Below are 15,826 nucleotides of genomic sequence, written 5' to 3'. Positions count from 1 at the left end.
GGTGGGTGCACGTATTGAAATCGGTAGAACGACGGAAATGGTAAAAAATATTACGATCTGTAGTACGTCCGACCGATTATACATTATTATAGATGCTCGACGACATTTCACGTCGATCCGATCGGATAATAGATGGTAGCGATAGATCTAAATGAGACGACGATGTTAGTATTATTAATATCTTCACCATCATACGATAAAACGAGTAAGTCGCGACGGCCGAGGTCATACACACGAAACCAACGAAACCGATTAGTGAAGGCTGAAAAAATAATGAAAATACAACAAAACCGATTTACGTTTAAAACTATGTTCAGTCGTTTATTTACATAGCGAAAAAAGGAAATAACAATACAATTATACTAGAAAATAAATGTAAAAAAAAAAAATAGTAATAATTATAACACACACGTTATTATACACGTAGTGTGTACTTATTCTAGTCAAGTCTAGTAAACCTTGTTGACCGTTTATGTTTTTTTTTTTTTTTTTGATTACAATAAGATATTATTATGTGATACGATTATACGCGTAAAAACGTATTATATAAATTACGTCGAGAGTGGCCGCGATGGCAGTGGTGATCGTCGAAAACGAATCACGCCTCACAGTCGGTGACGGGATTAGAATCCGTTCTGGTACTGGTTGATCATCTTCGCGTACTCTTTGGGATAGTTCTTCTGTATGTGCGACATGACGCGTTGGATCTGTTTGACTTCGGCAGGCGAGCACTTAACGCACATTCCTCTCAACACTAGCGGGGCATGAGCTGGAAACCCAAAAGTCAAATTCAGTATACACCGGACGGTATAAAGGTATACATGTGTGTGTGTGTGTGTGTGTGTGTGTGTGTGCGCGAGTGTTTTCAAGAAGACACTACATTTTAGAATTTTAATCATAGCGTTACCACCAATTATGCTAGATATAATCAGTTTTGGGCGTCCATTAGAAAAGTGATTAATCGTCTTTTATTTTTAAAAAAGGATTGTTCGATAAATTTTCTTCGGTGAGCAATTAATATTTCAACTGGTCTATCTGAATGAATACATTTTAACCTAACATGTTTATATGAAATTAAGTTCAGAAGATGAGCACCACTTGAAATGCAGTACGAAATATGAAAATATATACATAATAATATTGTTCGTATTATTTTTGATTGGTTTTTCTTTTTAAAAATACCTTCCTGATCCATGTATGATTTTACTATCAATTTAATGCGAATTTGGATGAACTATATTTGCAAAGTTACAAATTTTAGAGTTAAATATACGTAAAATATTTAGAATCGATTAAAGCACGAGGCAAAACAGGGCTGTGGTTATTTAGAAATTAATTCGAGAATTCAGAGAACACGAAATACGTAGATAAACCAAACAGTTTTGTCGATAACTCATCGTCGAGGGAGATTGTAAACTCCCTCAATTTTAATGACCGGTAAGCCTTCTCGATAGTAAACTCTCTCGGGTCTACTACCAAATTACCAGAATACCTGAAATGCAGGGGTGGATCTAGCATATTTTTTACCCGGAGCAAAGTATTAAATCAACACCCTTCCATAATTCAGCCCCCTCTATTATTCCAATGTTAAATTTATTTACTAGTTGATCTCTAAAAAAAAAAAAAAATTTGTAGTCTCGAGTAATGTTAAAAATATTTGATATACTATTAAAATATTAGAATAAGCATCTTGTAGAATAATTGAATAAAAAATGTTTTCCCTTGGGATATTTTTTATAACATTGCAGTCAGCGATTGAAAATAAATTAAGATAATGGTAAGTAATATTTTACATTAATTTAAATCTAAGAGTATTATTTTCTTGTATGAATAAAAATACAAATTATATACTTTACTTCATATTTAAAAAAAAAAAAAAAATTTTACTTAATTGATAAAATTATTGATTTTTAATATATATTTTTTTTGGTTTTGGGGAGTAACCCCCCCTCGTGGATCCGCCACTAGTCCCTTCCCCCACACGTACGCACACACACACGCGCATACTGACCTTTGATTTTTCTGCCGATGGGGTCACACGGTCCCTCACCAGTCGCGCACTTGAGCTGTCTCTGCACAAACCTCCTGTCGTTGAGCGCTTTTTCCAGCACGTCCTCGCTAACGTTCGGAATGGGCGCGTCCCGCTTCGTCATGCTCACCGGGGCCGTCACGTCCGATCCGACCACGTGCGCTCTCCTGCCGGCTGCCGCGTCTTCCGGGACGGCCAGAGCGGCGGCGCACGCGCACACGGTGATCACGAACATCTGCAATGCAAACGAGAAACCGGTAAGGATCATCCGCCGTTCGTGTATTGTTTGTTGATTTTGTTCTTTCTACGACTATTCGCATTTGTTTAATACGTATCGACATAATGCACCAGCACCAGCAAAACGATAACGATTTATCCCCACACTCTCGATCCCGTCGCCGTTTGTACGACTGCTCGAAAACCACGTGTTGACGACAGTACGCTCCGGTGTTCTGGTAACACGCCGAGTAGCGTAGCAGACCGTTTCGTCCGAGACGACTCGAAAACAAGGCATTGCCCACGTGTTTTCCGAACGATGAGACACGCGCAGGTAGATAGATACAAACGAATCCGGTAGTTCGATTTGTGTTAAAAATACGAACCAGTAACGGCATTAATGTGAAAATTGATTCGGTTATTCCCGATAAAAATTGTTAATATTGTATAATGTTTTGGAAAATTTGAAATTTAATTTAAAAAGTTTGAAATACAAAAGCAAAAGAGGCTAAAAGTTATGACCATATTCGTTAATCATTGACGAAAAACATTTAAAAAAAAAAATATCGCTGAAAAACATGTCATACAATGTATAGTTGTTCTGGCAGCAAATTATCAATTTATTTTGTTAATAATAACGCATTAGTTATTATAATATTATACACGTTTGTGAGTTCAACGACTTAAACAGTACGTAGCCAATATGTCTTTCACTTTTTTTAATGCAAATGGTCAACATCCGATAACATACATGGATACACATGTTGTTTTTTTTTTTTGCAAAAGTGTTCTCACCGCAACTACTAACCGAACAAGCCATATTATTTGAAGTCGAAGCAATGAAAAATCAAATAATAATAAAATTTACAATTTCTTGTTCGCGGTCTCTCGTGTTTCGAAAAATAACTATTACTTCCGCTATACATTACACTCACAAGCAAAGCAGTTCATAAACACCGAACAGGAAAAATTATTATACAAACCGTTTAAATTTTAATCGTTTGCGACCATTCACTCCAGTTCACAAATACATTTAATATAATTAGTGCAAAACTGTGTATAATGATAAACTCATCATCGCCCATCGATCGTATTTATCTTTATTTTTTTCAGCTCATTCTCCTAACAGCGAATTTTCGAGTGCGTTCGAGTAAAAACGTCACACACACGCTCATAAATATATACACGTACAAATCGTATAGTAATAGCGTCCATGTTATTTCACGGCCGTAGATCATACACCTTTACGTATATAACTACCATAATAACTTTATTTTAGAGTAGCGGTGTGGTGTCGGTGGCGTGATAAACATCCCTACGGGAACGGAAGTCAATTTATGCGTCACGAAAATATTCGGTTGAAAAAAAATAATAAATAAATACCTATGTACTGCGAATCCATATATATATATATATTGACGAGTATATTAAAATTTTCTTCTGACAGCCAAGAGGATGAAATCAGTCGTGTTTAGTGACGCTACCCGTAAAATTGACGAGACCTTTAACCACTTACTCCGTCGGGGAAAAGGTCGGTAATACAATTTTTCCGCTTATAATTCCACCCATCGATACAGCACGAATAAAGTGCAAATCAAGGGAAAAGTTTCGTACTCCCCTCACCGTTATATTTGTCGAAATTCAATTTAAAAGTGAACGAAAGTGCCTTCGCACCCAATCCAGGACAAGTTTTTTTATTACCTCGAAAATTCCGTGTCAATAATAATAAAAGGATGGATGCATGTGCACATTTTTATGCGCGAGAGACCGTGCCAAGGCTCACGCATTAACAGAAATCGTCAAGATGGAGTTTAAAAGAAATCATACGTATACAGCGCAGAGTTGTTTTCTCGAAATAAATTATCTTATTCTTGCCGATAAATATTTATGCGATCTCACGATTGATTCGAATTTGAATACGTAACGACTGGCAATAGTTTCGGTGGAGATTTTCATTCCGTATAAAATACACACACACACACACACACACATATATATATATATATTGTATACACATAAAATAAAAAAAACAACAATGTATATGACATTGTTACGACCACGTTATTAATAAAGTATTCATTATAAATACGTTTACAATATTTCAATAACGTGTAATATAACATCGGTTTATAATTTATTATGATCATCATCACTATGTCGACAATGAATAAAACATGACGGAGCAAAATATATTTGGTTATCTTTAATTTTCGAATTATCATAGCAACAGTATACGTAAGTATTCGTAAAACAAATCAGAACAAGCGTGATCGCTTTAAGGGGACCGATAACCGTATAGACTTTAGACGCACGGTAAACAAAATTTTTGCAACAAATTCGTTTGCATTAATTTGTCGGGCGATGCATTATTTATAGTGTTAAAAGTTTTAAAGTACAGATGAACAGCGCTTGTTCTTAAAGATCGCAGTATAATATTATTATATGGCAATCGTGTTCGGTCCTCGTCAACTAAGCGTATTATACTTATACATCAATATCATAATGCACACGATACAGATGACGTAAAAAACAAAATTATTTTTATATTCAACACGACCATAGATCTGTTTTAAACGCAAGAACTTTGTAAAAAAAATAAATATTAAAAAGAACACCCATCACGAGTTTCTTACGATCACGCTCATTTCCTGTTTAGTGTTGCAAATAAACAACACGAATTAGCAAGAATATAAATTGATAATGAAACGACCATCGGATCACCTTATCAATGTATAAGTTTTCATAACACGTTCTTCGCATTTTAACATGATATTCCAGTTATTTATGTAATGATTTTGATTAAAAACGATGACAGAGTTCTTTATAAATAATTTTTTTAGTAATTTTCATCCTTTATGCAACAAGTCATATAGTGCCTCCTGATTAATTTTTTTACAAAACAATATCTGTTTTAAAAAGAATCACGAAACCGAAACAATTCCACGAACAGATCCACGAATCTGTTTTTAATGTGTTATACTGTAATATGACGTTTCTGTCTCCAACTATTAACATTACGTTATCACGTCGACTGCATTTCAACTTGGCTAAAGAAAATATGTGAATTGCCTGAAGTTGTATTAACTACCTAGAGTTGACTTAGTAGACTACTAATTCTTACATAATTTTTGAGTAATCCTGTTATATCGTCATTTTTTCATGCTACACAATACGAATCCTTTTTAATGTACACTAACTTGTACATTTAGTCGACAGATGTCTTATTAGAGTATCCGATCAACGATGTTGTTCCTTTTTGAACGCAAAACGTAAACCTCGAATATACTTTTTACATCAAAATGTTATGAAGTGCAACTATTGTATTTTCCGTTGGTATAAAACACGTTCAGCAATATTATTCTTGTTAAAACCTATTATTTATTATTTCACAGATTTGCGTACTCAAAAAGAGACGCTTCATAAATTATAAGCTACAAAAAGGTTCTCGAAATTGCTGATGACATTAACATCAGCAGGTGAGTTGTCTCAAATCACATTTAGTTTCAAATTAATCTAAATTCAGGAAGTGTATACGATATCAGATATTATATCGAAGAAAAAAACTTGATTTATCACTTTATAATATATAACAATAATTAATGTTATGTAAACGATTGTATAAATTATCGGTGTAAATACTCGTCGGTTTACACCACCAAAAACATAGTCGATCGAATACATAATATTTAGAATGTGTCCATAACATATATATATATATATATATATATGCTTTCAGAACAATAATAAAGGCAAGTGCACCGTTGATTTTTCCAAGTCAAAAAACTACAATATTTGTATTTTTTTCAAAAACAGGAACCTCTAAAGGTATAGAGAAACTCCATGATAACCGTCAACTGTAAGTAAGCCGTACATCCGAACCCGAAAATTCATCGAGTTATCATCCGTCGTTATCGTTTAGTATTATTATTATTATACAGTATTTCCACCGCGATGAGCTCATTGTAAAACGCGTACTCATAATTCGCCATCAGATTGCGCGCACGAGAACGGTGAACATTTTAATTGAAAATTCGCACTCAAAACTATTGTATACGTGCAACTGCGTTGGTCTATGAATACCTCAACATACACCGCATATCATTATAATAATATTTACACGTAAGTGCTTCATAATATTGTTCTAATTTAATAAATATTAATATTCATAGTTATGATTAAGCTCGACGAAAGTTTTCAACAGCAAATTTTGGCGATCGATGTTTCGTATTCACAGAATTAATAAATGTCGAGAACTATACCTACTCGAAATCGTACCTGCATACATTTATCTCGACGATATAATAATAATATAACCGCCGAGAATATTATTACTCAATTTAAAAACGGAAAAATAATTATTGCATTTTATAAAATTTCTTACAGCATTATGGTGATGCGATTTTTAAAAATATTTTTATTTTTTAGTAAACTTTATTTGAATAATCCGATTTCCAGATAATTTTAATTGACGATAAGAGTATACACGATCGATGAAAATAAAAACCGTGTTAATTTTTTACAATCATTCCCCCTATCCCACACAACCAAATCCAATGCGTAGTAATTTCCGATTATCGCAATGTCAATATGGGAAGCATATTTTGGTCTTTGATAAATCGAACGAATTATACTACAGCTCTACGAACTGTTTGGAGCCGGACGGTTCAAATTAATAAGCCGATTATCGTTTTGTTTCTAACCGAGTTGTGTTTTTTTGCTGTACGGTTGAAAGTAGCATATTTTCGTTACGAAAACAACGCGCTGGGTATTCTTTTTCTCGTTCGAAATCAAAATATTGTAACAGAATTAAAAATTAAACAATTAAATTGTTCGTATAATACGCGTCTATACGTTTCGCCGAAATTGTGTGATTGCCGTTTTTATGAACTCGGAAATTTTTTTATCGATATCGCGAAATCAGCAATTTATACGAATTCAGAGTAACACACAAAGCGTTACGTATTTTATGGTCTCGTCGCTTGCGCGTCTAAATTAGTTTTCAAACAAGATGCGTTATACTACGTCGTCGCACATTATATTGTATACTAAATATTATGCAGCAATTATATATTATATTGCAATAACGTATAGCACGATACTTTATTGCGCACCGTATAATATTGTCACATTTGCGAATTTACATAATTATTATTATTTTTACTATTATTATTATTACTATACTGCGATATATGCACAAGATTATAATAACTACAAGACTATTACTTCAAAGCCCCTACGTGCTGTCTCGGAAAGTTCGGAAAACTCGAGTTATACGAGTGCGCACATTCAAATTGCTTAACGATTTACCGGTGTGAAATATTACGTAACATACCCATAAGCGCATCGTCGCGCAGTCGTTAGAGAATCGGATGAATATAGTTTGACGAATGTACCGGTACGCTCAAGGGTGCGATTAAAACCTAATAAAGAAACACGTTAACGGCAGACGAGGTTATGTTTTATTGTTTATGTCGTATATAATGTTTCGAACCATCTTCAGGGAAACGAGTCGAACGCCCATCATAATATAAATATCGTAATATCATTAGCTGCGCGTTGGTATCAATATTACGTGTTTTGGTTTGGATTTAAAAAAACTGTTACTGCCGACGGGATGAAAACAAAAATTTCGATAACTCTTTGAGCCCACTCGTTTGATGAACAGTTATTTCGATGCGTTTTTTTTGTTTTGCATGAGCTCGCGAGTACGCAGATATGTGTGCATTTTTCGATCTCCAGGTATTTAGAACCTCAATATACTCAGAGCATAATATCAATCAGATTTCATCGTGCTTGTGGAAATTATTTTTAAAAACAATATCGTTAGTTTCGATAGATTTCCATAGCCCGAAACAGTAACGCATGGGATTTTCTTCTCCGTACTTTCCTTTCATTTAAAGTGTAACATTTTTTTCTCAACACATTCACGTATCATACGAAACCACTGAGATTATCTTATGGAACACGCTTTATCAAGCTCAAGACTTCAGTAAACGAAAAGTAACAAAACATGTTTGATTAGTTAATGCGCATTGACTAAAAAAGGAGTCGCGGCCCAGAACTATGAGTACTACAGATTCATGGTATGGCTAAATTTGTCTCGTGATATTAAAATAACCAAGCAATCCATCACGTGTGCACGTACCCCGATATTTCAGAAGAATTTTCCAAACGGCCTTGTTTTCTTCCCGACTATAACGATGTGTCAATAACGCTGAAATCCGTTCGGTTACACCACCGCACAAACTTTAATAATAATACAAAGGGCGAAATGTACAAAAGGTGTTCCTCTCCAAAACTCGAGAACTCGGCGAACGGAAGAATCACACCCGATCATCACCACTCGACGCCGCAGACATTTTTCACGCTAATTATTATACACTCATCGACCGTCGAGCGAATGGAGGTCGTTGTCGTCGTAGCGGAAGAATATTAATGATAAAACGACTCCCATGACTTTGATCGCGGTTTTCTATTATCATATATCGAATAATTTTAACTCATATAAAAATATATATATATATAAAGGTAGCAAAAATTAGCAACACTTGAAAACGAATTATTTGATGCGAATTTATTGCATTCAGAAAAGTGATTTAGGAAATCGAAAAGTATAAAATAAAAAACACCGGTGTGACTTGCTGTGTGTGCTTAAGCCGGTTTCAAAGAGTAGACTTTACGTAAGGCTAAGTCTTCTTCGACACTCACGAATATAAATTCAATAAATAGGTAAAGAAGCCATGGAAATTATGAGCGTGCTAGAAAATCGTGATAAATATAAATCAAATCGGAATTGTGAAACAGAAAAAAGCCAACAACAGTTTATCGTTCAATTACAGTAGTATTGTTTTCGTGAGTACCCAAAAAATCTGTAGATGCTTGACACTTTGACCGCAGTCATCATAACATTTTTGAAAAAAAGTGTTATGTATTTCTATATATCGACATAAACTTGTAAATCGTATAATAAGCTTGTACGAGCACTGAAAATAAATAACGATTTTCTAAAATATCTTTCCTCGCATGAATAAAATAGAATTTATTATTTTCAAATCCCCTGATACGATGAGTATTATTAATTTATTTTTAGAAAGCATGGTGTTCAGAGAAATAAAATTCATTTTCTATTAAATCCCGATGGTCTTGAATATAATCTTTAGTACTAGTCATAAGAATAATAATAATATAAGTTCACAATTTTACTTACATTCATGGCGATACTAGACGACGATGATCGAAACATATTTGTACAACGCGTATGTGTGTGTGTGTGTGTTTAACTGTGCTGATACTGTATCCGTATTATAGTGTATCGGTATCGATGATCGTAACACTGGTGAAGGTTTACGGCCCGACCGTACTCTTATAGACTTTCCCTACTCTCGGGATGCAAGAACTGCACTCTCGCACGCGCAACCACTGCAATGAATCATATCTGTTGGATTTCTCTTTCTCACTCACTCTTTCTCTTTCTCTGGCTCACACACTCTCTCTCTCTCTATCTTTTTTTTAATATTTATTGTTGACGATAATTCACGCGAACGGACGGTGACGTCGGATTTCGATCGAGCGGTGTGCGCAGGGCGAGAGAGAACGCGCGTGTCGAGATAGCATTCAAGCACGTCGTAGCCGTGGTCGTCGCGAGATAGTTGTCCGACTAACGTGCACCGGTAGAATTTCGAAGAAATACCGACGGGGAAAAAATAATTCAAATAACCTCCGCAACAGATAAGGCACGTAAAACAGTTGAAACGGCAAGGCTCCAGTTCTGTTAAACGGTATAGAGATTTTCCGTCGGTATCGCGTACGATGTTGACGAGGCGCCGCACGGTTATCCAACAGGGTTCTCCCTTCGCAAACCATAACCGTGTTGCATCACACATATTACCGGACGGAATGGACCGTTCTCTGCGGACGTCGCAAAGTATCGCTGGTCCATCGTTACATAAGCTGAGGAAAACGAACGCACGTTAACCGCGTACGTAAGTGCAAACGCGTACGCGTAAGTTACGTGCGCAACAGGAATAGACTGCTCGGCGAACGCGACTTAAAACGCGATCTATTACGTTTTCATACGAGCTGTGTTTTATGTAATATCGCATATCGAGAGAGCCGTACTGCGTTTAACCGCTGCGGTCGAGTAACGGACGAAACGGCGGTCGAGGGATTTGAACGATGGGCTATCGACGATTACGCGTTATGCTGCTAGCTGCTCCTTTATTCGACAACTGTGAGAGGGTCGACGGCAGGCACTTCGCCGCCAATTATCAACTATGAGACGTAACGAGTTGCTTATTAAAAATGATTTCTCTTCTCCTCTCGTCATCAACATTTTATCTCGTTCGTTTCGTGTTTGAAGATTGTCGCACTCGAAAGTTCAATACGAAGTTATGATTAAAACAACGTCGTGTGCGTATCGTTATTACGAAAGGAAACTTAAAAGTTCATCACACTAGATAGTGTAAGTTTGCTAAGAACAACGTCGTTGGATATGAATAACTCTCTAAGTCACACGGATAACGTTTCACTAAATAAAATAAAAGGAATTAATAAATAAATAAAATCGACAATTTTTTTTTTTAATGAAATTATTGTTAATCAATTATTTTAAAATGCTTAAATTTGGACTCCTTGGCTTCTATAACCTACTACTTTTACTGAAATTCGGGAAATACCGTATAATATAACAGAGATAACGAAATTTTGTTATACCTAAGATATTAGATGTCATATAAACAGAGGTGATAAAAGCAATATAACACAGAGTATTTATTAACTTTTTTTAAGATATCATATAGGCATGTGGTATACACCAATACCAGTATGAAAATTGGTATCAACGTTTAAAACTTCGTAAGCAACTGTGTAGTTAAAAATCAGGTAAAATCGTACGGAATCGTGTAGCTTTAAAAGGTATCGCCGATAAGGGAGTTTCCCGAGTGCGTCTCGTTTTTAGTTTTTACCTTTTTCATGACCCGAGTGCATCCGCGATTTTATCTGCAGTATTTATCGTATAGCCCGAGTGCGTCCGAGGTTCTATCAACTACTTTAACAAGAGCCCGATTGCGTAAGTTTCCGTTACAACGAACTCAAAAGGACCAACTTTTTTTTTTTTTGTTATAACGGAAATTTCATTAAGATGATGTTGAAAAATATTTTGTTAAAGGCTATAATGCCTTTCATGTCTATAATACCTGAACATGAAAAACTTCAAGATTTTATGGATTATTTGACAGAAAATATATATATATATATTGTTTCTGAAGCAAAATTTCTAATTTCTATGTGGGCAGAAATGACAAGTAGTTCTGAAAGGACAACAAACGCTTGTAAGAGTTTCCATTCCAAGTATAATTCGTTTTTTTTATCAACATCCAAATATTTATACATTTTTAGAAATATTAAAAAAAAAATTCAAATTGACACTAAAATTGCAATCAAAGTGGCCACAAAAACAATTATGAAGAAAAAAGGAACAACTAATAACAAAATTGCATTCACCGAAGAAAATATTAATACATTTAAGAATAACCAAATTTCAAGGATAGAATTTATAAAAAATGGCTTTTAAACATCAACCACAACATAAAAAATAACAATGTAATTTATATGATCATAAAAAATTACTAAGACACTCACCTACAATTATTCGGTATAAGTCAAATAAACGAGATAATATAATTTGAATATAAATATTGAATAAATAAAAAAAACATTTTTGAGGTGTAAACCAGTTCAACTCCTCGTGGTACACTCTGGGTAAATTAACTAGGACGCATTCGGGCTATATCAAAAAAAAAAATTATTTTTAGGACGACTCGGGCGATATCTTTTTGTAGACATCCTTACAAGATTAAAAAAAAAAAGTACTTTTTGGGACGCACTTGGGATATCCCCACTGATAACAAATGTACGCAATCGTATTTTACCCAGAACCGGAACCGAATTAAATCGGTTCTAGAACCATTTAATCTTAAAAATCTGGGAACCATAACTTTAACCGGAACCTTTATTTCAAAAAATGAAAAATAGTAATCTTAACCGTTACCATAATTAGAAAATGATTAATTTCGATTAACAGTAAATTTTTTAGTCGATTCAGAAAAATAAAAGTAAATTTTATCAATAACATTTTAATTCTCCTGTATTGAAAATTGTAATTTTTAATGCATAGATATATGTATATAAATAGAAATAAATGAATGCATAGTCTAGAATATTGTTATGTGTATAATGTAAAAATGGTTTCGAATTAAAAATTCATCATCAGGTACATACATACAAAGTTAATAAAATCGTAACAATATAAATATATAAATAATTTTTTTTTTTTTTTTACTTTAGTGAACCAAATCACATACCAGTTATTAATACGTACAAACAAACTATTTGAAAAAAAAAATAATAACGATTGTGATGTATGTTTATTATCTACAAATTATACAATAAACTTTTTAATACATTTTATTTAAAAAAAATTACATATCTAAATTTAAAATCAACGCATCAATATAACGTAAAAAAATAAATCGATTACATATATATTTTGTTGTTGATTTATTAATATATATATATATATATATATATATATATATATATATATATATATATTTATATCATTAAGTATATTATATATTAAGTATAATAAATAATAATATAAATAAAAATGTGTACGACATGTTTGTATTTTAGACTTTGTAAGTAATTGAATGAAGATATGCTTTTTTCTCACTGAATACTGTAGATTGATATAAACGCTACGATATACTGATCCACAACAAGTAGTGTTTTCAAAGTATGCATAACAAATATATTTACACCTAACATACAATATAAAATTAATATACATTTTTCTTTTGTGGATACATTTTATTTTTATGTTTTAAAATAGAGTATTAACTAGTCACTATATTCAAGCACTTTTAGCTCAGTAAAATCCCAAAAAAGTTGATGGGAACATCATTGCCTATAACAGTACCAACTTTTTTTTCTTATAACCAAAAATTACCAGTATTTTTCAAATCCTTATTTCTTATTAAAAACCCGAAACCGGAATCGAAACCCTCAAAAGAATTAAATTAATAACCTAAATAAAAACTAAAACCGAAAAAAACCAATTTATTCTAGTCCCTGCCGCTAATATGAATATATCGGGGATGTAAGTTTAACTGCAATGTATTTAGCAGCGTATTTAATGCATTAAAATAGTCATGGTTCAATCAAAATTAAAGTGACAGCTGAAGTGTACGTCAAAATATCGATTAAATTGTATTATAACGATGGAAGAAAAAATAATTTTAAAGTAAATATTTACCAACTTCCGACAAAAGTATTTTTAGTGTAAAAACGTGATATAAGAAAAAATTAACTAAAAAAAGCAATCCTGGACTCGGAGATCTAAATGCACTACACTGGAAACCGGTCAGGTTAGAAAAAGTCATAATGTAAATATTAGAGCAATAATAAACTGATAAAATAAGCTAATACTGCGGAAGGTCACGAATTCTTTATTTAAATTGAATTTGAAGTCTCACATCAATTCATCACACACTCTATACATAATACGGCAAATGGGCAAATGCGCTCTTCGTATAACCAAACATCTGCATTTTGAGACTACAACTATTTTTCAGAGTTAATTGAACTGTTACATAAGAACTGAGATACGAAGAGAATGTGAACCAGATAAGAATAGTGCTATGACTTACTGTGAGTATTATTATTTAGTTTTAGTTTTTTTATGGTCTTAATATAGCCATGGTTGGCTATTACTCACGAGATTAAAACGAACAGTATTCAATACATATGATATGGATAATTATAATAATATATACGTGCTTTACTTTTAAATATTGTGGAATCGAAGAAAATAACTTATCTTTGTTCGTAGACTATTCTCATATTTCTGATGGTGACCTATAAAGATAATTTCGGTCATAGACAAAAAATGAATTTGATGTTTTATGAGCATGGTGAACGAAAATAACTATGCAAGCAGGGACTAGAATCTTGATGAATTTTACGGTCTGGTTCTTAGAAAAAAAAAATCGGTTCTGATTTCGATGTCGGTTCTTAAAATCTAAAATTTTGGTTTCGGTTTTAAACTAACAAAAATGTAGCTTATATAGGCTTCGGTTTCTTTTCGGTTCTTAAAAAATTAAAATTCATTTCAAATGTTGGTATTATACTTTTGTAAGAAAAATTTTGTTCTGTTTAGATTCTTCAAAAAGTATAATAAAACATTAGTACTATTAACTGTCGTCAATTATGGCGGTCAATACCAAATTATAACCAGCTATCCTACCAATAGCATAGGATTAAGGAAAAAACTAAGTAAGGATAAGAAATTACACATCACTTTTACTTAATACAAAACCCTCTTTCAAATAAACATTTTTAATTTTATAATTCATAAATTGATTGTTTTGTATTATTTTTTACTTGCCACTCATGAAGTATATTAGTATTCAATATTTAAATCTTTAAAATACATAGCCCTATTTTTTTTTATTACTACACACTAAATTTTTTTAATGTTAATCTTGTGCTCGGGGATTTCAATAAATAGTTCATTGGAATATTTGTTCCGCTTTTACAGAATTTTATACTGATAACTTTACCTCATAGATTTACAATTATTATAAATATGTGCCTTACCTTAAAAGAATTTATGGTATCTGAATATTATAACATTTTAATATACTTAATAATAATGCACATGGTTAAAAAAAATATTTATTGATGACTTATTCATAAAATCAATATAATAATTTTTTTTTATATATAATTTAATAATAATAAATAAAATATAAATAATTTTTATAATATTTTTGAAATTATTTATAATAAGAATTTATTATTGATGTGTTAGAACCACCTATAACAATATATAATAGTAAATATCTAGACACCAGTGTTGGGAATAGATAATGCAAAATTTATCTAGATAAAGATAAAAGATAATTTCATTTTTATCTAGATAAAAAAAAGATATTTTCAAAAAATGTTTTTTTTTGGTCAATATTTCATATTCTAATTATATCGATGAAGACTCAATTATAATCAAGGCGTATTTAGGAATGTCTTATGGGGGGGGGGAACAAAAAGTTCAAAGTATACATAGTTATAACTTTTCCATCTCAAAAAACTGTCATTATTCATAACAAAATAATCAAAATACAAGTGTTTGATAGAAACATAAACTTTTATTACACAAATTTATAATAAAACATATTTTTAAATACAATTTTTGTAATTACAATAACTGAAGACGTCTGGGGTGTTTATTAATATATGCATCAACTACTTCTTCAGGTTTTATAATTATTTCAGGGTGTATACAATGCTAATCCGTTTAATCGATGGTATCATATTATCATGATATATTTATATTCCAGTATTTCACCGTGTGCCCGTGCGTGAAAAATAAGAAGGCCTACAATATAAATAAAGTATAAAATAGGGTGAATGGAGGGGGATACGGGCCCCAAGGGCCCACCCCTTAAATACGTCCCTGATTATAATTATTATTATCAATATGTACCTAGGTGTTTAATGTTTATTGTAGTAATATAGTGTACC

At 32.6% G+C, this 15,826-nt stretch overlaps 1 protein-coding gene across 1 annotated transcript; it reads right to left on the bottom strand.

Annotated features, from left to right (window-relative positions):
• Positions 1-294: 294 nt before the first annotated feature.
• LOC112686718 (ejaculatory bulb-specific protein 3-like) lies at positions 295-9,603 on the bottom strand. The gene is made up of 3 exons (XM_025559129.1): positions 9,453-9,603; positions 2,012-2,264; positions 295-769 (listed from the first exon to the last, which is right to left on the bottom strand). The coding sequence occupies exons 1-3, from the start codon at positions 9,486-9,488 to the stop codon at positions 624-626; spliced, it is 435 nt and encodes a 144-aa protein (XP_025414914.1). The 5' UTR covers positions 9,489-9,603; the 3' UTR covers positions 295-623.
• Positions 9,604-15,826: the final 6,223 nt, after the last annotated feature.

This window comes from Sipha flava, unplaced genomic scaffold (genome assembly GCF_003268045.1).
Source record: "Sipha flava isolate LNK unplaced genomic scaffold, YSA_version1 323_pilon_pilon, whole genome shotgun sequence".
NCBI classification, from domain to species: Eukaryota; Metazoa; Arthropoda; class Insecta; order Hemiptera; family Aphididae; genus Sipha; species Sipha flava.
The sequence above is the reverse complement of the archived record's forward strand: the minus strand, read 5'-3'. Positions and strand labels throughout refer to the sequence as shown.

What these genes read in the sequence shown, in the direction of transcription:
- LOC112686718 (XM_025559129.1), bottom strand. Translation starts at nt 9,488, where the DNA reads ATGTTTCGATCATCGTCGTCTAGTATCGCCATGAAT. An exon ending in CGTCTAGTATCGCCATGAAT is followed by an intron (nt 2,265 to 9,452) that starts GTAAGTAAAATT and finishes TTTGCATTGCAG; the next exon opens with ATGTTCGTGATCACCGTGTG. An exon ending in CATCGGCAGAAAAATCAAAG is followed by an intron (nt 770 to 2,011) that starts GTCAGTATGCGC and finishes TTGGGTTTCCAG; the next exon opens with CTCATGCCCCGCTAGTGTTG.